The following is a 25,991-nucleotide window of genomic DNA, read 5'->3' on the forward strand; positions in this document are numbered from 1 at the left end:
TTAATTTTTATTTATTTATGATAGAGAGAGAGAGAAAGAGAGAGAGGCAGGAGAAGCAGGCTCCATGCACCGGGAGCCTGACGTGGGATTCGATCCTGGGTCTCCAGGATCACGCCCTGGGCCAAAGGTAGGCGCTAAACCGCTGCACCACCCAGGGATTTCCAGGGAGAGACAGTCTTAAGCAGACTCCCTGCTGAGCATGGAGCCTGACAGCGGCCTTGATCTCAAGACTGGGGGATCATGACCTGAGATAAAATTGAGAGTTAAGTACTTAACTGATCGAGTCATCTAGGTGCCCCTGACCTACTTTGCACTTTTTCTTTTTAATATGTTATTTATTTATTCATGAGAGGCAGAGGCACAGGCAGAGGGAGAAGCAGGCTCCCTGAGGGGAGCCCATGCAGGATTACATCCCAGGACCCTGGGATCACGCCCTGTGCCAAAGGCAGACTCTAAACCACTGAGATGTCCCTATTTTGCACTTTTTTTTCTATTTTGCACTTTGAATGGATCTTTTACCATTCATGTTTTTGTAACATCATTTTATCATTTGGAATATATTGGTTCTCTGAGTTATGTAGATATTCTAAATGTTGATATATACCATTATATAGTAATATAGTATCTATTTACATCTATCTAACTTAGTATTTTTGATTTTTCAGAAGTCTTTAAGTGTTGGGAAGCTATCAAGCTCATGGTGGCAGATAAACGTTTTCCAAAATTCTTTCGCTCGAAAGCTCAAATTTTATCATTGCCAACAAATACTATCAATTATTTTTTAAAAGATCTTATCTTTAAGTAATCTCCACACCCAACGTGGGGCTCGAGCTCACAATCCCAAGAACCAGAGTTGCATGCTCTACCAACTGAGCCTGTCAGGCATACCAATACTATTAATTATTTAAGTAAGCTGTACACCCAGTATATATGGCTTTAAGTCAGGACCCCAAGGTCAAAAGTTGCATGCTTCACTGACTGAGCCAGCCAGGCACCCCAATACTACCAGTTATTTTTCTTTAAAAAAAATTCTTAAAAAAATTTTTAAGTACTTTTGAAGATTTAATTATTTATTTATTTTAGGGGGAGGGGCAGAAGGAGAGTCTTAAGCAGTCTGTGCAGAGCCAGACTCAGAAATTGATCTTACAAACTAAGCTGAAACCAAGAGTCAGATTCTTTTTTTTTTTAATTTTTATTTATTTATGATAGTCACACAGTGAGAGAGAGAGGCAGAGACACAGGCAGAGGGAGAAGCAGGCTCCATGCACCGGGAGCCTGACGTGGAATTCGATCCCGGGTCTCCAGGATCGCGCCCTGGGCCAAAGGCAGGCGCTAAACCGCTGCGCCACCCAGGGATCCCCCAAGAGTCAGATTCTTAACCAACTGTACCACCCAGGTGCCCCACTATCAGTTATTTTTAAGTGACAGGCTGACTTTGTTCATTTTCAAAAAAATTCTCAAATCTGAATAACCATAGTTTGTCAGTCACACTCCTAAATGGTTTTTCTTCCTTTCTTTTTTGTCCTTTGATGATCCTCATTGATTTCTTTTTTAAAAAACACATTTTATTTATTTTAGAGAGAGAGAGAAAGAACAGGGCGAGGGGAGAGGGAGAAGGAGAGAATCTCAAGCAGACTTCCTGCTGAGCACAGAACCCAACTTAGGGCTTGATTTCAACAACCCTGAGATCATGACCTGAGCTGAAATCAAGCATCAGACACTCTACTGAATGAGCCACTCAGGCACCCCTTCACCCATTTCTTAAACATGAAACAACTAGTGAGATCAGCTCATCACCCAAATAACTACACCAATGCATTTTCTCAAAATAACTACTGTACTTCAGTGTGTTGGAGTGTTTTATGTGTAAACTTCCCATTTTGTCACACGTACTAAAAATGGCAGGTACTCAGGTATCAAGACTTAAAATGAATCATAGGCTTAAATGTAAAACACACACACACACATATATATATAACCGACAATGACATAGGAGAAAATCTAGGTAACTTTGGGTCTGACAATGGCTTTTTAGATACAACACGAAAGGCACAATCCAGGAAAGAAATAATTGGTTAGCTAGACTTCATTAAAATTAAAAACTTCAAAAGACACTGCCTGACTTACACTGAGCCACCTGTGAGATAGTTTCCGACCTGGTGGCCTTAAGGGCAGAGGTACTGGGGCACCTGGATGGCTCAGTGGTTGAGAGTCTAGCTTCAGCTCAGGTCTTAATTCTGAGGTTCTGGGATCGAGTTCCACATCAAGCTCCCTGCAGAGAGCCTGCTTCTCCTTCTGCCTATGTCTCTGCGTCTCTCTGTCTCTCATGAATAAATAAAACCTTTAAAAATAGATTAATTTTTAAAAACGAGATACTACTACATAATTAGAGTGGTTAAAATCCAAAAACACTAAAAACACTGAATGCTGGCAAAGATGCAAAACAACAGGTATTCTCATTCATTGCTGATGGAAATGCAAAAGAGCACAGCCACTGTGGAAGACACTTTGACAGTTTTTACAAAACTAAACATACTATTACCATACAATCCAGGAGTCATTCTTCTTGCTGTTTACCAAACAAGTTGAAAACTTATGTCCACACAAAAACCTGCTGATGTTTATAGTGTTTATAGCAGTTTTTTTTATAGCAGTTTTATTCACAAAACTTGGGGGCAAAGCAAGATGCCCTTCAGTAGGTGAGTGAACAAAATAAATTGTGATATATCCAGACAATGGAATATTATTCAGAACTATAAAGAAAGGAGCTATGAAGCCATCAAAATACATGAAGAAACTTAAATGCATATAACTGAAAGAAGCCAATCTGAAAAGTTTACATACTATATGATTCCAACTACAGGGCATTCTGGAAAAGGCAAAACAATAGAGACAATAAAAAGATCAGTGGTTGATGGGAGAGAGAGATAAGTGGAACACAGTGGATTTTTACAGCACTGAAGTCATTCTGTATGATACTGTAATGATAGATACATGTCCTTACACATTTGTCAAAACTCATAGAAGTTACAACACTAATGTAAACTCTGGACTTTGGGTGATAATAACGTGTCAATGTAGATTCACTGATTTAAAAAAAATATACCACTCTGGTATAGGATGTTATCAGTAATGAGAGGAATGCGGGGGGCAGAGGGTATATATGTTAACTCTCTTTCCTTTCCCTTCAGTTTTGCTGTGAACCTAAAACTGCTCTTAAAAGTCTATTAAAAAATATATGAGGGGCGCCTGGGTGGCTCAGTTGGTTAAGTGTCTGCCTTTGGCTCAGGACATGATCTCAGCGTCCTGGGATGGAGCCCTGCATTGGGCTCCCTGCTCAGTGGGGAGCCAGCTTCTCCCTCTGCCCCTGCTGGTGTGGTCTCTCTCTCCCTAAATAAATAAATACATAAATAAAATCCTTAAAAGGGGGGGGGGCACCTGGATGGCTCAGTCAGTTAAGGATCCAACTTTTGATTTTCATTTTGGCTCAGGTCATGATCTCCAAATCAGGAAACTGAGCCCCATATGGGGCTCTATGCTCATAGGGGAGTCTGCTTCCCTTCTCCTTCTGCCTCTACCTATCTGCCCCCCACCACTTTGTGTGTGTGTGTGTGTGTGTGTGTGTGTGTGTGTGTGTGTCTTTCTCTCCGAAATAAATCTTAAAAAAATAATTAGTCTCAATACAGTTAGAATGATTCAGGTCACACAAAGTATGTTCTTTGAGTATAATGGAATTAAAATAGAAATCTTTTTTTTTTAAATAGAAATCTATAAGAGAAGATATCTGAAGTATTCAAATATTTGGAAACCAGATAGCACATCTGTCAATTACACATGAGTTGAAGAAGAAATCAAAATCAAAATTAGAAAGTAGTTTGAACTGAAGAGAAATGAAACAACATATCAGAATTGTGGGGATGTTACTATAGCAGGACTTTGGGGGAAATTCATAGCATTGAACATTTACATTAGAAAATTATTAATAATAAAAAATAAAAATAAAAAAGAAAATTATTAAGAAAGTTCTCAAATTATTGACAACAGCCTCCATATTAAGACATTAGACAAAGAATAACATATTAAACATAAAATAAGCAAAATAAATGAAAGACAGTAAGAGTGGAAATCAATGGGGGTGCCTGGATGGCTCAGTCAGTAGAGCATGCAACTCTTTATCTTGGGGACATGTGAAGCCCCACATTGGGCATAGAGCTTACTTTAAAAGAAAGTGGTCGGGGGAGGCGCGCCTGGGTGTCTCAGTGGTTGAGCATCTGCCTTTGGCTCAGGTTGTGATCCCGGGGTCCTGGGATGGAGTTCCACATCAGGCTACCCACAGGGAGCCCGCTTCTCCCTCTGCCTACGTCTCTGCCTCTTCTGTCTCTCATGAATAAATAAATAAAATCTTTAAAAAATAATAAAAGACACAGAGAGAGAGGGAATGGAAATCAATGAAATTAGAAAACAATAACAAAAACAATAGGGAAAACCAATGAATCCAAAGCTGGATTAATATTCTGAAATCAGTCAATGAAATTCATCATGTTAACAAACTGAAAAAGAAACCCATATCAAGTCAATAGACGTAGAAAAAGCATTTGACAAAATTTGACATCCTGATTTAAAAAACAAAAACAAATACACTCCTGATTTAAAAAACAAAAACAAATACACTCCTAGCAGGTGATAGAAGGGAACTTCCTCAGCCTAATGAAGGGCAACTAGAAGAAACCTTTAGCTAACATCATACTTAATATGAAATAATAAATGCTTTCCTTGTAAGATCAGGAACAAGGATGCCTACTCTCACCACTTGTATTCAACATTGTACTACAGGTTCTAACAAGTGCAGATGAGAAAAAGAAGTTATCTAGAATAAAACATTGTCTTTGCAGCTAACAGTGTTATCTATATAGAAAATCCAACAGAATATATGTACAAAGAAGCCACTAAAACTAGTAAGCGAGGTTAGCAATTGACTTTTATTTTTTTAAAAAGATTTTATTTATTTATTCATGAGAGACACAAAGAGAGAGAGAGAGAGGCAGAGACACAGGCAGAGGGAGAAGCAGGCTCCTCGCAGGGAGCCCGACGTGGGACTCAGTCCTGGGTCTCCAGGATCACGCCCTGGGCTGAAGGCAGCGCTAAACTGCTGAGCCACCCAGGCTGCCCTAGCAATTGATTTTAGCAAAGCCTGTATAAGAATGTAAAGTGAGTGTTTATATCCACCAATTAATGCTCAGAAATTTGAGTGTTGACCTTTAAAACTGAAATTTAAAAAATTTTTCATAGGATCATTTAAAAATTTTTACTTTTAATTTTTAGAGATTTTACTTTTTTATTTGACAGAGAAAGAGCACAGAGGGGGTGGGAGAGGGAGAAGCAGGCTCCCTGTTGAGCAGGGAGCCCTGCGGGGCTCAATCCCAGATGCTTAAGCAAGAAGCTTAACCAACTGAGTGACTCAGGCACCACTAAAAAATTTTAAAAGTAAAAAAAATTGAAATGTAGGATTAAATCAGACAAAAGACGTGAAAGCTCTATTCACTGGTACCAATAAGACATTGCTAAGAGAAATTAAATATTATGTAAATAAATGGAAATATGGATTAATGACAAAATACTAAGATCTCAATTTCTTTCAAATTGTTGTATACCTTAAACACAATCCCAGTTAAACTTGTTTTTTACAGAAATTGACAACTGGTTCTGTAATTCATGGAAATCAAAGGGCAAATAGCCTAATTGAATTTGAAGGTAAAAAACAAAGTTGGAGAACTAACATTACCCGATTTTAAAACATTTATAAAGCTACAGTAATTAAGACAATGTGGTATTAGTGCAAAGATATACAAGCATATCAGTGGAACAGAAATCTGAAAATAGATTCACACATATATGGACAATTGATTTCCAACAGAGGTATGAAAGTCATTCAGTATGTCTTTTAATGTGAGAACAATTGGATATCACATCTTTAAGATTTTATTTATTTATTCATGAGAGACAGAGAGAGAGGCAGGAACACAGGCAGAGGGAGAAGTAGGCACCATGCAAGGAACCCAACGTGGGACTCGATCCCAGGACTGGAATCACACCCTGAGCTAAAGGCAGATGCTCAACCGCTGAGCCACCCAGGCGTCCCAGATATCACATCTTTATTTTTTTAACATTTTATTTATTTTTTAAAAAAACCATTTTATTTATTCATGAGAGGCACACACACACACACACACACACACAGAGAGAGAGAGAGAGAGAGAGAGAGAGAGAGAGAGGCAGAGACACAGGCAGAGGGAGAAGCAGGCTCCATGCAAGGAACCCAACATGGGACTCGATCCCAGGACTGGAATCACACCCTGAGCTAAAGGCAGATGCTCAACCGCTGAGCCACCCAGGCGTCCCAGATATCACATCTTTATTTTTTTAACATTTTATTTATTTTTTAAAAAAACCATTTTATTTATTCATGAGAGGCACACACACACACACACACACACACACACACAGAGAGAGAGAGAGAGAGAGAGAGAGAGAGAGGCAGAGACACAGGCAGAGGGAGAAGCAGGCTCCATGCAGGGAGCCCGACATGGGAATCGATCCAGGGCCTCCAGGATCACACCCTGGGCTGAAGGCGGTGCTAAACCACTGGGCCACTGGGGCTGCCCAGAAACAGACTTTTTTTTTTTTTTTTTAAGATTTTATTTATTTATCCATGACAGAGAGAGAGAGGCAGAGACACAGGCAGAGGGAGAAGCAAGGCTCCGTGCAGGGAGCCCGATGTGGGACTCGATCCTGGGTCTCCAGGATCACACGCCAGGCTGAAGGGGGCACTAAACCCCTGAGCCACCAGGGCTGCCCAATATCACATCTTTAAATAAATAATTTATTAACTTTAATAAACACAACTCCCGATCTTCTCTACTCCAAATCACTGTCAACCATCATTCTAATTTCTCCATGAATTTGACCTCTGTACGTTCATTATATAAGTGGAATCGTGTATATTTATTCCTTTTGTGTCTGGCTTATTTCACTTAGCACAGTGCCTACAAGGTTCATCCATGTTGTGGCATGTGTAGAATGACATTCTTTTTTAAGGCTGAATATTCCAAGTATATCACATTTTGTTTACCCATTCATTGACGAATATTAGGTTGTTTTACTTTTCAGCTATTATAAATAACATCGCTATGAACACTGATATGCAAATATCTGTTCAAGTCCCTGTTTTCATTTCTTTGGGGTATATAGCCAGAAGTGAAATTGCTGGATCATATAGTACTTCTGTTTTGAGGAATGGTCACACTGTTTTCCACAGCAATAAAGTCATTTCACATTTCCACTAGCAATGCACACTAAATTCTCTACATCCTTGCCAACACTTTGTGTATGAACTCTACTCCCAATGTGGGGCTTGAACTCATGACCCTGAAATCAAGAGTCTCATGCTCTACTGAGCTAGCCAGGTGCCCCTTGTTTTAATAGCTATCCTTATGGGTATGGAGTTGTCTCATTATGATTTTGTTTGCATTTTCCTGGTGGTTAGTGATCTTGAGCATCTTTTCATGTGCTTATTGGCCATCTGTATGTATCTTCTCTACAGAAATGCCTACTCCAGTCCTTTACTCATTTTTTAATTGGTTGTTCTTTTGCTGTTGAGCTGTAGGAGTTCCTTACATATTCTGAATATTGATTTCTTGTTGACATATTTGCAAATATTTTCTCCCATACTGAGGGCTGTGTTTTCACTCTGAATAATGTCCTCTGATGTACAAGATTTTAGTTTCAGAATTTTTTTAACGTTTTGTTTTTAATGAAATCCAATTTATCTTTTCTTTTGTTGCCTGTGCTTTTGACAAATCCCAGAAATCACTGCCACGTCAAATTATGAAATTTTCCTCATTTTCTTCTAAGTGTTTGATATTTTTAGCTTTCAATGTTTAGGTCTTAGATCAATATTAATTTTTGTATACGGCATAGGGTAAGGGTCTGATTTCATTCTCTTGCATGTGGATATGCAAGTTTTGCAACATTTATCGAAAAGACTGCCCTTTTCTCATTGACTGGCCTTGGCACTCTTGTCCAAAAATCACTTGATCAATACATGTGAAGGTTTACTTCTGGGCTCTCTGTTTTCCCTCATTGGTCTGTATGTCTATCTTCATGCCATTACCACACTGCTTTAATTTCTGTGGCTTTTGGGTATAGGTTTCTTTTTTATTTTTGAAATGTACAACACATCCTTTTTGGCTCGTGATCCGTTCTTTAATCCCCAAGTGTTGCCTAGAGACTGGCACTTTTTGTAGTACCCAAATTTAGCCAAGGACCCAGGGATAATTGTGCAATCGGGTGCAAGAAAAGGAGCAACAGGTGGGTCATTCAACATGGCATCTGATTTCTTTGGAAAAGAGAAGGCACAGTCGCTAGAGTAAAACTGTACGCCTTTATTCAACTTAAATGAGTATTTAAGATAAAATACAATTTGCCCATGTGCAGAAACATTGTACATTCAATTGAGAAAGGTAGTTTTATACAACCAATAAAAGGAACGGTCTAAAAGTGAGAGGAATAAAGACGATAGTGAGAGGGGAGCTAAAAGGCAGAGTTTTATCTGTCAAAGTGCTAAGGCCTATGTGCACAAAGATTAAGTGAACAAGACCAACATAAGGTCATTTCTTCCATTCTGATTTCTCTTGGTGCTGGTGAAAAAGTTTTAAGGTGTGATGCAATGAGTCACAGGATTAAGACGGGTTTAAAAAAAAAATAGGTCATAGCACTTATGGCTGAGAAAGGTTTATTTCCAGAGTTTCATTAGTCATGTACTCGAGATCTTTCATGGATTCTATGAATTTCACGAATTCAGTAAGAGCCTGCCCTTCAATCAGTAGTCTATTATCAAGGAACAAACGGTTAGGTCCTTCCCAGCCCAGAATCCATCTCCTTATGCAACAACAGAGGAGAAACCAAATATGAGACTCTGGAAAAGTTTCATTACTTTAAAGTTTGTGTTAAGTGATTACATATACGTTCAGCTGGGGTTACCACCCAGGTCTTCAAATTGCTATTGCCCAAAAACCTAAAATGAGAATTGCTAACCTCGGGCCAAAGTCCAACTCCATCATTTCCAAGCTCTAGGTATCTGGAAACATCAGATATTGGTTTTTGGAAAGAAAGTAATAAAGTAAAAGTTTTTGTACCACACTTTCCATAGAAAGGGAACAGGCTGTGTGTAAAATAATAGTTCTAAGGTATCTTCAAGTATTTTGATAACATTTAATGCACTGCTTTCTTATTGGGCTAATTTAAATTTTAAATATTTAGAAAGAGAACCCACGATTAAAGTTAATAAAATTGTTGACTCAAGTTGGCAAAATAGTGTTTATGAGCAACAGCGGCATTATTTAACAGACACAGGTGCACAACACTAAATCCTGAGCAGCAGCAAAAGCTGCCACTGGATAACTCAATAGAAAACCATCACCTTGCCCATAAAATGTCTCAAATCAAATTTCACATTCTAATCATGGCAATTTAACATTATGTGAACTCAAAACCTTAAAAAAAAAAAAAACTCCATAAAAGGGTAAGTTAAGAATAATTCAGTTTACTTAAACCCATTTTAAATCCAATCTTGGGTTTACCTTTTTTCTCCCCCAGGCATTCTGTGGGTTTTGCAGTCAAGATGGAAATCGGTGGGTTTTTTTTATTTCCCTTTAGCCTCCTTTTGAGTTTGAAGAACCAGGAATAGAGTTGGAAGTTATTCTTCAGGAGAACACACTATCTTGTCACAGCCCATTTCTATGGCCTGATCATCTCTGGCTCTCCCTTCCAGGCTCAATCCCTCCTTCCTGTCTTTCTTAGGGAAGTCTTTCTTATAGAGATAGTCTTTACTGATTAAGAGTGAAAGTTCCACGGAGGTATAGAGATTCCTCAGTTTATACATCTCTGTAAAAGAAACTCAGTTTTCTAAGGTCACCAAGTATTAGGAAAATACAGGATACCCACCCTCCTACTTCCTGGGCAAAGTTGGGACATTTCATGGTGGAATACACCAAATACCTCTTTTAAAGGTGGATATGGATATTTTCGCATGCAGAACTTGAGTTGCAAATCCAACAATCCAAGTTAATGATAAATGATAAGGAAAATTCAAGAATAAGCACTCACAAAATACAATGATTTATCTTTAAAAAAAATTTTTTTTAACCAGAAAAATCTTAAAGTAAAAATTGGGAATTTAGGCCACTAAAAAGGACTAAGGTACTGCTGAAGTTTCTTGTAGTTAAAAATTCTGTGACTTCATAATGGGGGATAGGGGAGCCAATTCTACTGTACTAGAATAAAAACTTTAGAACACCAGTTTTATCCATTATGGAGAAAAAACAGGGATATAACATCTCTTCCTTCTCACCAGACTACAAAATGAAAATCAAGGTTTAGTTTTAATTCCCTTTAGCTTCCTTTCGGTTTGAACATTAGGGAAAGGCAGGCTACATTATTTACCTAAAAGTTATTGGAAAGGGTTAGTTAAGATTATAGCATCTTTCTGGGCGCACTGACCAGAATTAATTGAACGGGATTCTCTCTTCAACTGAGATGTTACTAAGAAATTTAAGTTTCTATTAAGAATTCTACATCTTCTTCACTTCCATGTTATTTCACCTAGGGGCAATGCCTTTCCTTTCTCTCTTCATGTTTTGCCATGGTTTCAAACAGTGCCTCAAACACGTCCCTTCCATAACTCATTTACACTTAAATTTCCATCGTGTCTTGGGAAATATGTGGTATCTATTACTCCTTGAGCCCTGAACTAGACATGTGCTGTATGGCTACTGATGTTAGGAAGACCTTTTGCAATTTACCTGGTTGCTTTTGTTTACCTTATAAAACCTGAACCTCATCACAGTGCCTAGCACATAGTAGGTGCTCCGAGAAATATGTGAATCAATGAATAACATGATTTGTACACAAAACCAGCTAGACACATTATGCAAAATCTTATTTCTTAAGACCGTTTGTGGTCAAGTAGTGTCAAAAGCATTGAACACAGGTTTCTAGACTGTGATGTAAATAAAGAATGGACAATTGGAGATTCAAGTTGAAGTTGTGTTCTAGTATATTGCTCTTTCTCATTCAACTGCACATCAACTACACATTTAGGCTCCTATGTCATTAACCTGAACATGAAATTTTACTTCCGGTGAGGTAGGAGGCCCATTTAAATAATTATAAATATGTATTAGAAACGGTGTGTGTGTGTGTGTGTGTGTGTGTGTCTGTCTGTAAATGGCCATAATGGACTGGTTCACAAACATTTAAATATTTCACTTTCACTTCTATTATATATGGTAATTATAAGAATGCAGATGTTCCCTGAGACATACGAAAATTTAAAAGCATATTTTAAGCAAAGATTTAGAATGCTGTTCTCTTGGAGTGGTAAATGATCTTCAATGTCTTTGGGCAACCCCAATGTTTGAAATTTCAATTTTTGAAAGATAAGAAGGCAATCTTTTAAAAAAAAGCATTCTATAAATCCATATTAATTTCCAAAATATGCTACTTTTATCAGTGAAATAATCACAGCTGAGGAATTATGGGGAGAACTAGGACCCTAGAAGAGTCAGTTTCATGGGTCACTAAGATACATTCGTGGAGTTCTGACCTTATTTTTTATTTCATCAATAAATCTATAAATTATTCATTTTTAAAGAATAGACTAGATATCTATTTCCAAAGACTATCTAGGTATCATTTTGCTCCGTCAATCATATCCTAAAACCAAGTATTTGCAACCACAAAATTCTCTTGAACAGCAGGATTCCAGGCTATCTGTAGGTATAGGATATAGACTGGCAGTTAAGCTCTCCTAATATCTGGCTGAGTCCTCATTTGCATAAATGCCCTTCCTGACACAGGGGAGATCAAAATCCAAGCTCTCCTAGCTCTTCTAGCTCTCCAGATCAATTAGGAAGGACCTAAAACTGGTTTTGAAACTCCCTCACCAGATCAATCAGGAAGGATACAGAACCAGTTAGGAAACTTACTTCTCAGAAAAGAACTGGTAAAGAGAAAACAAGTTTTCGATTATATTCATGGGATTATTTCTTCACATACTCCTATCGTTTAGAAGGTTGTGGCAGTGAATGTTTGCTAATGAATTATTAACCACAGTTGAGAAAGAAAAACCTATTTTTACCCCTGAGATATTTTCTTACCATTCTTTGTTTTAGAAGCAAACAGTGGGCACATTAAAAAAATAAAATTAAAAAAAGAAAAAAGGAATGCACCATGTTTTTGTGTTTGTCTGTTTTTCAACGTTCCCAGTAACATCCCATGGTTAAGAGACCCAACAGTTCAAGGGTGAAAGCAGAGACAGACAGATTAGGCAAGTTTAATATTTTTACTAGAGTTCTGAAAGAAATATGCTACCCTGATTTATTTATCACCAAATTTCTCATTTTACCCTTCTATACAATCTGTTGTAATCTTCCAATGGTAATATAAGGCAACAGCTGAGGGCCCTTACCCACACCGCTCTCAGATGGATGTCAGACCTCAAGATTCACCAAAAAGTCCAAGGTTTTTATTTTCACTTTAATTATCTTTTACTTAATAATAAAATGAAAAATAAGAATATATGAATACATACAATCTATATACATATATTTATTGCAAATACTTAAAATTCTTATGTAAAATGATTTTTCTATATTTGTGAAAAAATATGACTTTTTAAATGGTGTTGACACCAACTTCTCTGTACATACCCTCAATTCCAATGTTAACAATTCCTTTAAAAAGGCAAAAAGACACAAAAGTTTAGCATTTACCAAACCAGTCTGTACAAACCTTGTAAGCCAGAAGGAAAAAAAATAGCTTGTGGTAAATAAGTTGATATTCTTTTAAAATAAAAAATAAACTTCAAAACTATTCCCCTTATTGCATTTTCTGGAAATAATCTGAGTGTCTTTAGAGTAACTTCCTTTGTAACAATTTGTGCCTTAACAGTGAGGTCCTACGTTAAACATACCATATATGAGAAATTCAAAGTCTTCCACTGTCACTTTTTACATAGATATTAAAATATATATTACTTAAAATATATTACTGGAAAGCTATTTTTAAAATTGATCTTTAATAGTTGTATCAAATGTAAAGCATTAAAAAAAATAAAGTAACCAAGAATCTATGAAGCTCTCACTTCAACTTTAGGAAATGTTTTACCTACTGTTCCCTTTCAATAGGTATGTAGGTATTGAAACATGGGAGGAAAGATCCCTGCCTATCATCATGTTTCTCAGAGTCTCTTTGGACTATTCTATAAATTGAGCTGAAAACTACCGTCGGCCAAGTTTTTTGCTTAGCAAGTTGTGGTAATGCAACAGGGACTTTTCCCTCTTTGCTGGGAAGTGAAACCTCTAGGTCAAAGAGAAAAACCCTGGCACTACTCACTGACAGTGAGTTCTAGAAATAAATAGTGGTGTAATGACCAGAGAAGACTCCATCGTTATAACAAATCATTTCACCCAAGAGCTCGGTAAGGGCTCTAAGGTGGAGAAAGGCAATAATAAGCAATTAGGATGGTAACTGTCAAGTCAGCAATATGTATGAATTTACACCTTCACCAGGAAGGCAATGAGGTCTTCCTTTGGCTATTTATCTAAATCTGAGATAATTCCTAAAACACCTACATCTGGGTGCCTTCCCAGCCCACGCAAGTACGCTTCCCCTACTCCTAACAAAAATGTCCCATTTGCCAGATCTTACTTAAAATGTTACATGGGTTACCACAGATAGTTTCAGTATCTTGAGCACAGGGGTTAAGGAAGAGTAGGGCAATCAACTCCAGGTCATTTGGCTTTATCTTCTGCTTAATAGGATGGAGAATTTTAATCAAAATTTTTTCTTAAGATTCAGGGAGCCTTCTCTACTAGACAACTCAGAACATTCATTAAGTAAGACTGAGATGACATATTTATTGTTAATGCTATCTCCCCAAGGTGACCTACAATGGAAGGTACCTGAAGGCTCGAGAGACATCCCCTGGAGGCATAAATATCAGGCACAATGCCTGACTAGTCACTGGAAATAGTGCAACTAAATACCATTAAAAAAAAAACAAAACTTAGCATTTATTAGCAACCTTTTAGATTGAACCGAAAGGTAAAGCAACTCTGAAAACCTAAGATAAAAACTGCTTTCATGGTTCTGGAGTACCATGCTCTCAATAATATAAAGATTTTCCTTGTTCCTACTGCTTCATTTTCAAAAGGCCAGACTGGAATGTGTTTGGATTGTTGCTGTTGTTTTTCTGTTCAGCTCTTAAAATGAATGACTTTCTATCTGAAAACACTGTTTTGAAGCAAACTAACGGACTGTATTCAATTTACTACCAACCTGAGAGAACCTATTCTCTCGTTTTGTCGAGATTGAGGCAGTGTACCTAGTTGACCAATTCTGTTTTAGGGACAATCATAAATGCCAATATTTTATTAGCTGAGTATTGCTTGTTAAGAGAATCTGGGGAATAATAATGCTTAGGGACCTATCTGCAAGAGCCTGGTCAAGATGAAGAGGCACGATACGGTTTGCTCTCCAAGTGGACTTAAAAATCCCTGATAACCATTCCACCTTTCCTGGTTTACCTGTTCAACCTCAGATTAGGGGAACCATGGAGGAGAGACTCTTCTAGGACAGGAAAGGTGCAAAGAAGAAAATTCACTTTGATTAAGCCAAATTGGTAACTAATGTTTTCGCACAGGGTCAGTTCCGAACTACTCAGGCACTTCAGCATGCAGACCAGCCCTGGGTCCTGGCCCTGATGCAGAGAGTGAAGCTGAGCATGGAGAGTTTTAACCAGCAATAGGTCCTTCCAGCCCCTGCCCTTGGACTACCCAGAGTACTCGAAGTTTGGGGAACTGAACCATGTTTGTTTCCTCCTGGATCCTGGCTTGAGAATATTCCTTATCCCTGGATCCATACAGCCTTCGTTATGTTTTAGCTATGTGTGCGCAGGAAGGAAAAGGAAAGTTAGAACATCCTATTGTCTTGGCTGAAACTAGAACACAGATATTAATCCTATATTTGCCTTAAGCCATAAAAAATAACAGAAGCCAAAACTGAAAAACAGTGAAGCAGTAAGTTTCTTATGGGATTCAAAAGTATTAAAAGTGTGTATAATGTGGAGGAGGGTGAGGAAGAATGGGTAACAGAATAGGGAAGAGCAAAGAGTAATTATTGTCTACTTTCTCCTAATCTGGAATGTGACTTAATAAGTTTACACTGTTCTGCATATGGTAAATATCACATCCTGAATACTAAGTACAACTACAGGTGTACTAGGTTGTGGTAATATTTTTACTTTACACACTTGAAATTAGGAAACTTAAGATCAATATGCAAATGATGCACATTGACAATACCCAATTCTTTAATACCAAATTCTGGTAAATTGTAGATTTATTTTAATGTCCTTTAACCATGACCTAAGTATATGTACTCAAAAACTCTTCAGTCACTAGGGACAAGATTTAAAAAACAACAACAAAGGAAACAAAAGAGAGTCAGCAAAAATAAGCAACAAAACTTTGGAAATAATTAATCTTCCTTTCTAGATGTTCCCTTAGTCATTTACTTAAGTCCCTTTACATTAGAAATTTCTAGGGCATAGACAGCAATCATCCAAAACAGAGGACATATTTTCTAAATATGTTTCTAAAACAGGAGAAGCGTCTTTTACTGTGTGTGTCCATGTGTGCACGCACACATCGTGTTCAAAGTAATATTAATAAGATTACTCTATACTCCTCAGATGCCTGGGGAGGTCAAAACAGGCTTAACAGAACAGGCAAGTGTGGCAACAAGGATCTTTTCCTCCTGCACAACAGCAGACTACAGAACATTAGGGAACACAGTTGGGCAAGAAGAAGAAAAGAGAGGCTACCTTGTTTCTAGTGTTAAAATCATTTTCCAAAGTTCTTTATGTTCAGTTTAATAGTTTCTGCACTTTTTATTCCCTTGCCCAACAAAACACATAGTTCAAATCACCCGTTACTAACTTTTTTTGTTACTGCCATACTAGTATTTCACACCTGTTGGTAAGCTCCCATGACTGCCGAGGTGCCCGGGTTACTGCTGGAACTGTGGCCCCGCATAGACTATGCTAACAGCAGGGGCCCAGGGCAGCACCCCCCTCTTGGGCCATGCTCACCATCTCAGGGCAGGGCAGGGGGTCTGGAGGGCACGTGTCCACAAACCGCAAGCAGAGAGCTTGGCAGCAGTACTGGTTTGTGGAAGCAAAGGACCAGGTCATGAGCTTTCAGAGTCTGAATTTACCACCTGGGAAATGGATACCTTATCAACAATTTGAACTTAAGAAGGTTCTGTCTAAGGTAAAGGGACTGAGTAAACCCTGAATCTAAATCCCGCAAAAGCGGAATAATCTACGTAAAGCCTGCAGTCAGACTGTCATGACATAATCAGCTTGAACGGTCATTTCTCCGGACCGTTCCTTCCCTCCTTCCTTTTCCTAGTCTCTTAAGAAAGGAGAGAAAAAGAGAAACAGCTTCCTTTTAACCATGCATGGCATTAAACTTTTCTCAGAGTCATGGTGAAGTGAAACATAAATCTGAATTCAAAGTAATACATTATTACCTAAACACTTGGGAAAACAACGTTAAAACAAAATGTGACATATTTACATGATTTTTTAAGTGCAAACTTGTCACAAATTCACAAAGTCTTGCTTGACCTAGACTTACTATACAAGGTGCTCTTCCTCTAAAATGTAAGATCTGTACTCTGTATTCCTGATTAAGTAACATTTGCCTCTTAAGACAACTGAAACCTACTTATTTATTTCTGTGATTCCCAAAAGGACGCAAAAAACCTTATCTCATCAACCCTTCCCTCCCTGCCTCCCTTACAATGTGTTCTCTCTCTAGCTGCATTACCGAACGACAAGGCAGGAAACGCAGAGTTTGGAGGGGCCAATGCAATCATCATGGCAGAATGCTCCACACCCCTTGCACATGATCATGGCTTTCAAGCGGCAGTAACATTTCGAAGGTGTGTCCTCTATGCTGTTCTCTTCAGGAAAGGCCTGAACGGGAATGGTCTGGCCGTGGCTGCTGGGATTCATAGCCTGGCTAGCGGGGATAGTAGTGACAGTCACCGAAAAGGACATGACGTCACCTACGTTGCTAGACACCTGGCTGCCATCAGGCATCCCTGGGACAGCAGAGTTGTGGTCCATGTCAGACGAGGTGGAGACATTGATCATGCCTCTGTAGCTCGGCCCGATCTGGGTGGGGCTTCCATACAGCTTGGGGGTCTGCAGGGGTGGAAGCAGGAGCGGCTGATGGGTGGGACTGTCTGCAGTCAGAGGGAGACTGGTAGAATGGAAAAGCTCAGGGCTGGTTCGCATCGTCTTCCCTCTCACTGCATGAGCCATCTGTTTCTGTGCCACCTGAAGGAAATCTCTGGCTAGGGTCTTCTCATCCAATATTTGGCCTCTACTGAACAGGTAATTCTCCTTGCTTAAAGTGGTTTGCTCATGCGCTGGTGTCTCCGCCTTCACATTCTTTTTTGCTAAACAATCATTGGTGGACAGAGTTTCTCTACTGTGGGGTCCCGAACTTGCTTCACACTTGCCAGAGCCCTGAGTAGCCTGGGGCTCCTCCTTCACCATGACAGATTCTTGCTCATCACCAGTACTTTCCTCATCAGTATCTTCTTCTTTGCCGCTACTACTATCACCTGTTGCATTTTTACAGTCAGTATATCCCATTTTCAAGGCCTCCGTTGGGCTATTTAGACACAAACGGTCTTCAAGGTTTACGGAATGGGTCCTCCTAAAGCTCTCTGAACCCCGGCCATAGGTGGAAATGTTTAGTAAGTAGTGACCTGCCATTGCAGGTTTCGATGTCCTTCTGCCAGCAAAACCCAGCATGAACCTCTGGCTTGTGGAGATATCTTCTAACTGGAAACCTGAGTGAGTGAAGTTGAACTGGGAGGGCTGCACAAACGAGAGAACGTTCTGCCTCCGAACCCTCTGTATGAGAGTCTGAAGGATCTGATCCTGGGTGGCCTTGCCAAGCCCCTCCTGGTACTGGTGTGTGTCAATGCCTGAGTCCCTCAGTTCCTTACCTGAAAAGAGCTGAAGGGGCCTGGGAACCTGGGGGAGCTGCTTACTGTGCAAGGCTTTACCCAGCTGCTGCAGAGCCGGGTGGGGCTGCCTCTCACTACCTTCCTCTCTGCTGCTGTTTTCTGCCACCTGGGTGCCTGGGAGCGCTCCTACCCCCGGCTCCTCTTTTGTAGTCAGTGGAACAGTTTTCATTTCAACTTTGGTGAGAGGTTTAGGCAGAATTTGCTCCATGGGAACATCTTTGCCCTGAAGCAGCTGAGTGACTAAAGGATTATTTGCAGGGATACTGGAGCTTGGCCTTGAAATGGGTCCGTTCATATTTGAAGGAGTTCCTGGAGTTTTAAGGCTAGAAGCTACTGGCAAAGTGCTCGAGGATGTAGCTAATCCCGTAGGTACTACAGTTACACTAACCTGGGGTACAGGAAGCTTTTCTAAAGTGGCTGTTGTTAATAAAGATGTTAAAGGAGAGGGAGTCATATCCGCTGAAGTACTAGCAGCTGTCTCCGCTGAGGCTGAAAGATCTGGTATATTCTTACTAGAACCTGCTCGGGACTCAACCGTGCCATCAGCTGCAAAACAAACAGGTGAGGCACCGGAGATTAGGGCAGAATCTGTTGGAGTAGAAGGCGCTTTCTCCTGTCTGCAGTTACTGGGGCCTTGTGGGTGGGTCAGAGAGGCCACTGTGGCTGTTGCCCTGGTGGGATTCAGTTGTTCACTATTCGGTTTCCCTACAGCTGGTGGGGGTGCATTAGTGTGGGCTGCTGATGGGACACCTGTGCGTGCTCCACCGACGGCAGAGGTTGGAGGCACTGAGGAGGTTTGCTGTAGTTGTGCTCCAGAGACACCAGGAGGCTGTGCCTGGTCTGGGGTCTTGGCCTCAGACTGGGGCTGAGTCTCTGGACCACAGGGTAAAAGCTCTCTCGTACCTCCCCTGCTTCCAGTTCCTGCCAATTCCAGTGTGGGGCCCTTTCCAGGTGCGTCACCTCTGTCTGAGTCTGGACATCCCCCTCTAGCAGTTTTCCTGTCACCACCCTCTCCTGGACCTTGTCCACCCCCTGGGCCAGGTCCTGGAATGGTCCCTCCAACGGAGGTGGCTGCGGCGGCGGCAGCGGCGGCGGCGGCTGCTGCTGCCCTCTGTGCTTTGACCAGCTGGGCTTTTGCTTTGATGTCTGCAAGAGTCCTGGCTCCTGTTCTGTTAGGACTAGTGATGGAGACTGGAAAACGAGCCCTGGGAGAGACCTGCGATGTAGGAAAAGGCATGGGGGAGATCCTGGAGACCGGGATCTGAAAGAAGGAGGGAGAAAAAAAACCCCAGAGTTTAGTTTTCATTTACAGGAATACTGGAACTTCACGAACACCTGAATTTCTGCAGTAAACACTGCACACCAGGGACAAAGATGGGAAGTCCACGGCCGAGTGACCAAACCAAGGAGACAGCAACTTGACTTCATCTATAGGGTTCTTTCCATGTTCTCTACTGGTGCCAAAACCTCTCCTCCCCTGACATCTTTTCCACCCCATGCTTCTTTTCTCAACACAACTCCCTCCTAAGGGCATTACTACTCACAACTGCTTATTACCTAAGATACACACCTTGCTATGGTATTTGCACTTTCGAATGTGTGTGTGAGAGAGACGAAGCATACCACTATCTTTTTCTTCGTAGCTCTCCATTCAAGATCCAAGGAAAACTCTTGCTCTCTTCTGCTCTACACACATACACGCATGCACATTTCAGCATACAGGCTGAATCATTTCAATGACACAGGCTTCTAGATAGCACTGGAAGGCACACAGTGATCCATGCATGTACCCTACTCTGTCCATCCACGTGAGTGAGTATGTACATAATGTATACCACAGTTATTCTCATCCCTGGCTGCCTTTATACTTACTCGAGGAGCTGTTTAAAAATATATATGTTCTGAGTCCTATCCCAAATTTACAAATTAGAACCCTAGGGAAAAAAATGCTTTTCTGAAACACTTGCTGGGAGATCCTGATATATCACCAGGTTTGAAACCACTGACTTTCATATCATAAAATATTGTATCTGAAAGGAATCTGACTCCTATTTGAAACAATACTTTGGAAGCTATCAGAGTTAAATTAGAATGCATCAAAATCTAGACCCTTCTAGTAGTTGCCAGAGCTTAAATGAGCAAATAACTGTTACAACAGACTTTCTAGGGCCTTTAATTTAAAAAAAAAAAAAAAAAAAGAAAGAAAGAAAGAAAAATTAAGGCATGGAACTCTAAGAAAATGCAGGTCATCTTCCTGAACTCCCTAAATTAAGAATAATAAAGTCACTAAAACTGTTTATTTGCAATAACCATTTCTCAAAAGGTCAGTGGTCCTGAGAAATGGATTCTCTGTCATTCAGAAGTCAGAGCTGTGGGACTGTGTAATAGCCATTACGAAGTCTGCACATCCCACATCATGAGATGTACCTAATCTCTCTCTTAACACTGCATCTCTTTTACATCTAACTGCACAGTATTTCAGAGGCTATCAATTGAGGGAAAGAAGCAATTGTTGCCCCTTGGTAATATCATCTAGAAGACACTAGTAGGAAGGGGAGAAAGAAAGTAGATAAAACCAGAAAATTAAATCCAAGAAAGTAAAAGCTCAATTGTTTAAGGGAATTGTATATAGGGACAAACAACCTTGTAACAGAACAGTCTTGAGAATAACAATATACCTAACACAATAAATAATATCTATTGTAATGGCTGAAAATCATTACTAGAATGTTAATTTTATTAAAAGTGGTTCAAAGAAAAAGTTTTAATATGTAAAAATAATAAGTTTCAGTTATTTATGCAAATAGATCTATTATCTGTTGATGTGAAATGAGATGTTACACTTTGTAAGCACTAAAGCTTCAATGTTGTCTGGGCATGGGCACTGGTAACAATTAAACACCAAGAGGCCCACGCCTGGTAGAGCCAGGTAGATTTTCTTTTTAAATATATACTGAATAGAGAACACATAATGCCTGTTTGAGTTTTCTCTCTCTCTCTGTACACATTGTTACAGATATCCATGTTATAACATGTATGTGCATACATATACGTAACTTCTATACACACACAAATATAATATTTGTAATATAATTAAAATTTTATTTTTCTTCCTAAGTTTTAGTTAAAAGGTTCTGCTCTGTTACAAATTACATTAAGTTTTGTCTCAGAAAGTGAGATTTGAGATATGGCCACCTAAGCTAAGAGTTATTACAGCAATCTGGTAGAAAGTATTCTGTGGTGGGGGCGGGGAGGGGAGTTCAGGGGGAGGAAAAAGAAGAAAGCAAAAGAAAGGAAAAAAATTAAGTAACAATAACACAGTCATGGTAGACTTAAGTTTTCAGTATGGAGTCTCTCTGGATTATAGAAAGCAGACCAAAGGGGTTGTAATTCACCCTCTATACAAATAAGGTAATAGAAACAATGATCTCACCTAGTTTTATTTATATAAAGTAAAACCTAAACTGTAACTCAGCTCTCAGGTCTGGATAGAAATTCTGACTGACATTCATTATGGAAAGGTTTTCAATATTTTTGTAAGAATTGTAAAAGTGGGAAAAAAAGAATAGCAAAAATGATTTTCATAAAAAATCACATCTCTGGCAAAGCACGTAAGGTATGTTAATGGTAGAAAAGGGTCAAGAATTTTTTTAAAAGGGTAATTCCTAAGCGCATAAATCTTAAAAAGTAATAAAGAATGTCATATGATTAGCAATAAGCAGCAAAATGAGAGAAATCACGTAGTAAATGAAATGGGTCAAGTACTAGCAACTGAATGTTTCTAAGGGATGGTTTCCCAATAGAACTAACTGGTTCATTTAAGTTAAATAAAAAAGGGGGGAAAAGTATTTCTATATGGCACCTTTTTCTATTTATACCCAAATATATGAATGAATAATACCCAGTGCCTGGGCTCGTAGTAGATACAACAGTATTAATAAATACCAAAAATAAAACTTTATTGATACTATTTATTAAATGAATAAATGGCCCACAAGCCAAGTATTAATAAACTTTTAGGTCAGAGGTAAAAATGCGTTTGGGTTTTAAAGGGCTCCCTACTGGTTAGATGTAGCCTTTATAAACTAAGATAGGGACACCACTTTATGAATGTGAAAGATTTGATAAGCAGCAATATAATGTTAACATGGAAGTTAATAACATATCCTAAGCAGAAGAGCTTAGCAAGGCTATTGCACCTTACCAATGTCCCTAAAGTCATCAGCAGTGACTCACGGCAGTCAAATGTTTCCTTTCAAAAGATGGAACTAAAGGTAGTTCTAGAGCCACAGAACATCAAATCAGTTACGGCAGAAAAGGGCCAGAGTAGACTTACAAATATCATGGTTCTTGCCACAAAAATCTCTTGATTACACCAATGGCTTCCTTCTGTTTATTATCATTATTTCTTATTTTGTCACATGAGACAGAATAATTTCCATAACAATCTTAAGATATGACAGTAGCCAACTGGGAGGGTAGGTGGAGGTGGTCTACATTAGATACCCAGGAACCTTACTTACTCAAACACTAATAAATATCTGTAGGAATGCAGTTCTAAATGTCTGTTTATTAATAATATTGTTATGTAAGAACACAGTTATATGCTTATCAAATATATACAACTGCTTCTGCATTAATGCCACAAATGTCTTGAAATTTAATAAGACCAGAAACTTTGCGTTCAGACTATCTCTCTTTTTCAATTCTTCCCACTCTCTTACCTTGAGAGGTGGTACTTTTCGCACCTGGATCCTGTCCCCTCTACTGAGAAAGGGCTGTGGAGAGACTTGAAATGGCTGCTGGTGCTGGCGATTCTCAGTGACACGTGGCCTTTTCTCCCAGCTCACAGGGGTCTCTTCTTGGATGATACAAGATTTCCTCTTGAGGCTTTCTGGGCTGTGATCAATCAGAGCTGATGGAGGTTCTTTTGCAGTGGTCTCCTGTGGACTTGCTTCTGCTATGGGCTTCATTACTGGTTTTTCCACCCCAGGACTCTTGGGTTTGTTTGGGGATATAACTAAAGCCTCTTGGTCTTCATCTTTGTTATAATTAGGAGTTGTAGTAGTGAGATGATTCTCTTTCTCAGACTCCTGTTGAGCAGAGGCAACTGGCTTCTGCTCCAAGAGATCATCATCCTTTGGGCACTTGATGGGAAGAATGCTGCTAAGCTCATGTGTATTGCTTGCTGAGGAAAGTAGGGGCTCTGTGGATTTGGGGTTTGGCTGCACTGTATCTTGGATTTCATGTTCTTCTTTTCTTACAGGGGATGGTATTTGCACCACTTCTTCTTTAGACCCTGACTGGGGAATTACTGGGACTACACTGACAGGTGAGGCCTCTGAAGGAAGCATGGGTTTTGGTTGCTCAGCTGGGGTTTTCTTTACTTTGAGATCACTGGGCAAGGCTGTCAATTTCTTTGAATCCTCAAGGCTCAGGCCAGAACTAAAAGGTAGAAGAAAAAAACATTCTGGTTGAGAAATGGCCCGTGTTATTGAAAGCATTAGGATATAATAGTATATAGCAATGCCTAGAAGAAACCCTGACATATAGTAAGTATTCCTCATATATCATCACTATTATTATTATTAGTGAAGTTCTGCAGCTTGAGTGCCTAGATGCAAACCCTGGCTCCGACATATCCATGTGACATTAAGTAAGTCACTAGTCTTTAATTATATACTGAGGTATATTACTTTATACTGTTGGTGTGATTAAGTTAATGCATATAAAGTATTCAGAACAGTACCCTAGTACATATTAAAGCTCAATAATGTTAATTATCACTATTATTTATGCTTATAAGAGGGGCTGTCTTGTCTAGAGGCAAGCATCACAGACTACCCACCGGGTAGGTGAAAGAAGGCCAAGACTCACTCACCCTGATCAACTCTGCTCTGTAGCACCTGTAGAAAGGCTGGCCCAAGAAATCTACGGGCCTCTGAGGAGACAGTAGGAGGTGGCTATCAACATTCTCCAGAGGTTGAAAATTAAAACTCTGGAGTTTCTGGAAAGCCTAAAGTTTAAACTTCACTTAGTATAGCTCTGTAACTCTGAGACCAACGCCTCTGAATTAGCCTGGGAGTGAAGGTCAACTGGGACTTCCACAGTGTGGCTTATGTAGAGCTAGGCTACTCAGCAGAGGTCACTAGAGATTCCTTCTAATGTTTTAGAGTACTAAACAGGCAAAAGCAAAGACCCTCTTTGGTGACTTCAAATGATCCATACTGCACCTCTGAGATGGAGTGGCTAACAACAAAACTAGACAAAAAAAAAAAAAAAAAAAAAGTCCTCCTGTAAAAACTGCCCAAAAAGTAACAGCTGACAAAAGAAAAACCCAGAAATTAACCTATATGCTTATGGAGGGAATAAACAATATTTATGGAGTAACTGTTACCTGTAATAATAGTCTAAATGTATACACCATCATTTCTATAGAAGGGCTCAAAGCTCATACCAAGACTGTAAAAATATCAATATGTAAGACTCTTTTTTTTTTTTAAGATTTTATTTTTAAGGAATCTCTACCCCCAACGTGGGGCTCACATACACAATTCCAAGATCAAGAGTTACACACTCTACCGATCAAGCCATCCAGGTCCGCGAATATGTAAGACTCAATCTCAATAGGAATCACTTCCTACATGACCATAAAGGAGATCAATGAACTACTTCAAGATAAGAAAAAGAGCTATTAGTTGTTAAACTGTGGTTACAGAGTGTCCTTAAGGATTGCCATTCGGTATGCAGAAGGCAAGAAGAGAGAGAAACAATAAACCTCTGGATGTTCAATTCTACTTCAATACAGCTCTACGGTCATCTATTTAAATAACTCCACTAATATTTTATTTGGATTTTTTGTTAGAAGAAAAATGATTTAAAGTACATCCCCTTAAGAATAGGGGTTGTATATTTATTCAACTATGAAGACCTGTCAGAGTGCCTTCTAAAAAGAGGCTGTTTAATGATGCCCTGGGTGTAATGGTCCATATTATGGGATTCCTACTATTCCTTGTTGATTCTGGATAAATTACTATCTTGTGGGATAATTAACGTCTAGAAAAAATGTACAGAACCTCAGTATTCTTACAAAATTACTGGAAGAACGATTCAGTATATTCAAAGAAAGGGACTCCAATATAAGATAATAAAAAAATTTTTAATGAAACCATCCCACCCACAATGGTAATGTATTAAGAGTCAAGTAATTCAATTCTGTGCACCCATGATTCATTAAAAAAAAAAAAATTCTTGGTTAAATAGAATTGGTGAAAACATAGAAGGAAATTGAGGGCTAGAATTTCTGGAAAGTAGTTAGGATGAAACACTGGTATGACATATATGTAGGAATTCACATTTGGTTTATAGAAACTGTCTTGGTATTACCTCTGACCATAGTAGCTTTCAAAGAATTGTTCTTTCCATGGCTCTACTTTTTTCTCCTTTTCAATCTCTTGTCGAATTCTGACCTGCATCTCAGGTGTAAACTCACCTGCAATGTATCAAAAAGAAAAAAAAAAAAGATATTCAATAGAAATAGGCTGTTTCTAACTTTTAACTATTTGTAAATCATAAAAGACTCATGCAGGAGTCAGAATACTATCATGTGAGAGGAACAGAAATTTCCCACAATTCCTCACTGGTAAGGAGCACTTGAAAGCCACCAGGTGACATCCAATGCTTACACACCACTACATGAAGTTTTCAGTACTCAATGGAGGCCACCTGTGCCTTTTCTCTGGACTCTTCTGGAACATGTCCCTCCTGCTCCAAACACCATATTCCCTAAGATTTCTTTTATCACTAACCTTGAACTTGTAATT

General features: G+C 39.2%; 1 protein-coding gene across 3 annotated transcripts in view; it reads right to left on the reverse strand.

Annotated features, from left to right (window-relative positions):
* Positions 1–12,385: 12,385 nt before the first annotated feature.
* ASXL2 (ASXL transcriptional regulator 2) overlaps positions 12,386–25,991 on the reverse strand; it is a 126,779-nt gene continuing 113,173 nt past the window's right edge. For all 3 annotated transcript variants that reach the window (XM_055327106.1, XM_055327104.1, XM_055327105.1), the window contains 3 exons: positions 25,555–25,660; positions 22,893–23,613; positions 12,386–19,429 (listed from right to left, as the gene is read on the reverse strand). In XM_055327106.1, the coding sequence (XP_055183081.1) occupies positions 16,949–19,429; positions 22,893–23,613; positions 25,555–25,660 (3,308 nt within the window). In that variant the 3' untranslated portion in view covers positions 12,386–16,948. The remainder of the gene's footprint in view (positions 19,430–22,892; positions 23,614–25,554; positions 25,661–25,991) is intronic.

The sequence above is a fragment of the Nyctereutes procyonoides genome, unplaced genomic scaffold, assembly GCF_905146905.1.
Source record: "Nyctereutes procyonoides isolate TBG_1078 unplaced genomic scaffold, NYPRO_anot_genome, whole genome shotgun sequence".
Taxonomy (NCBI): domain Eukaryota; kingdom Metazoa; phylum Chordata; class Mammalia; order Carnivora; family Canidae; genus Nyctereutes; species Nyctereutes procyonoides.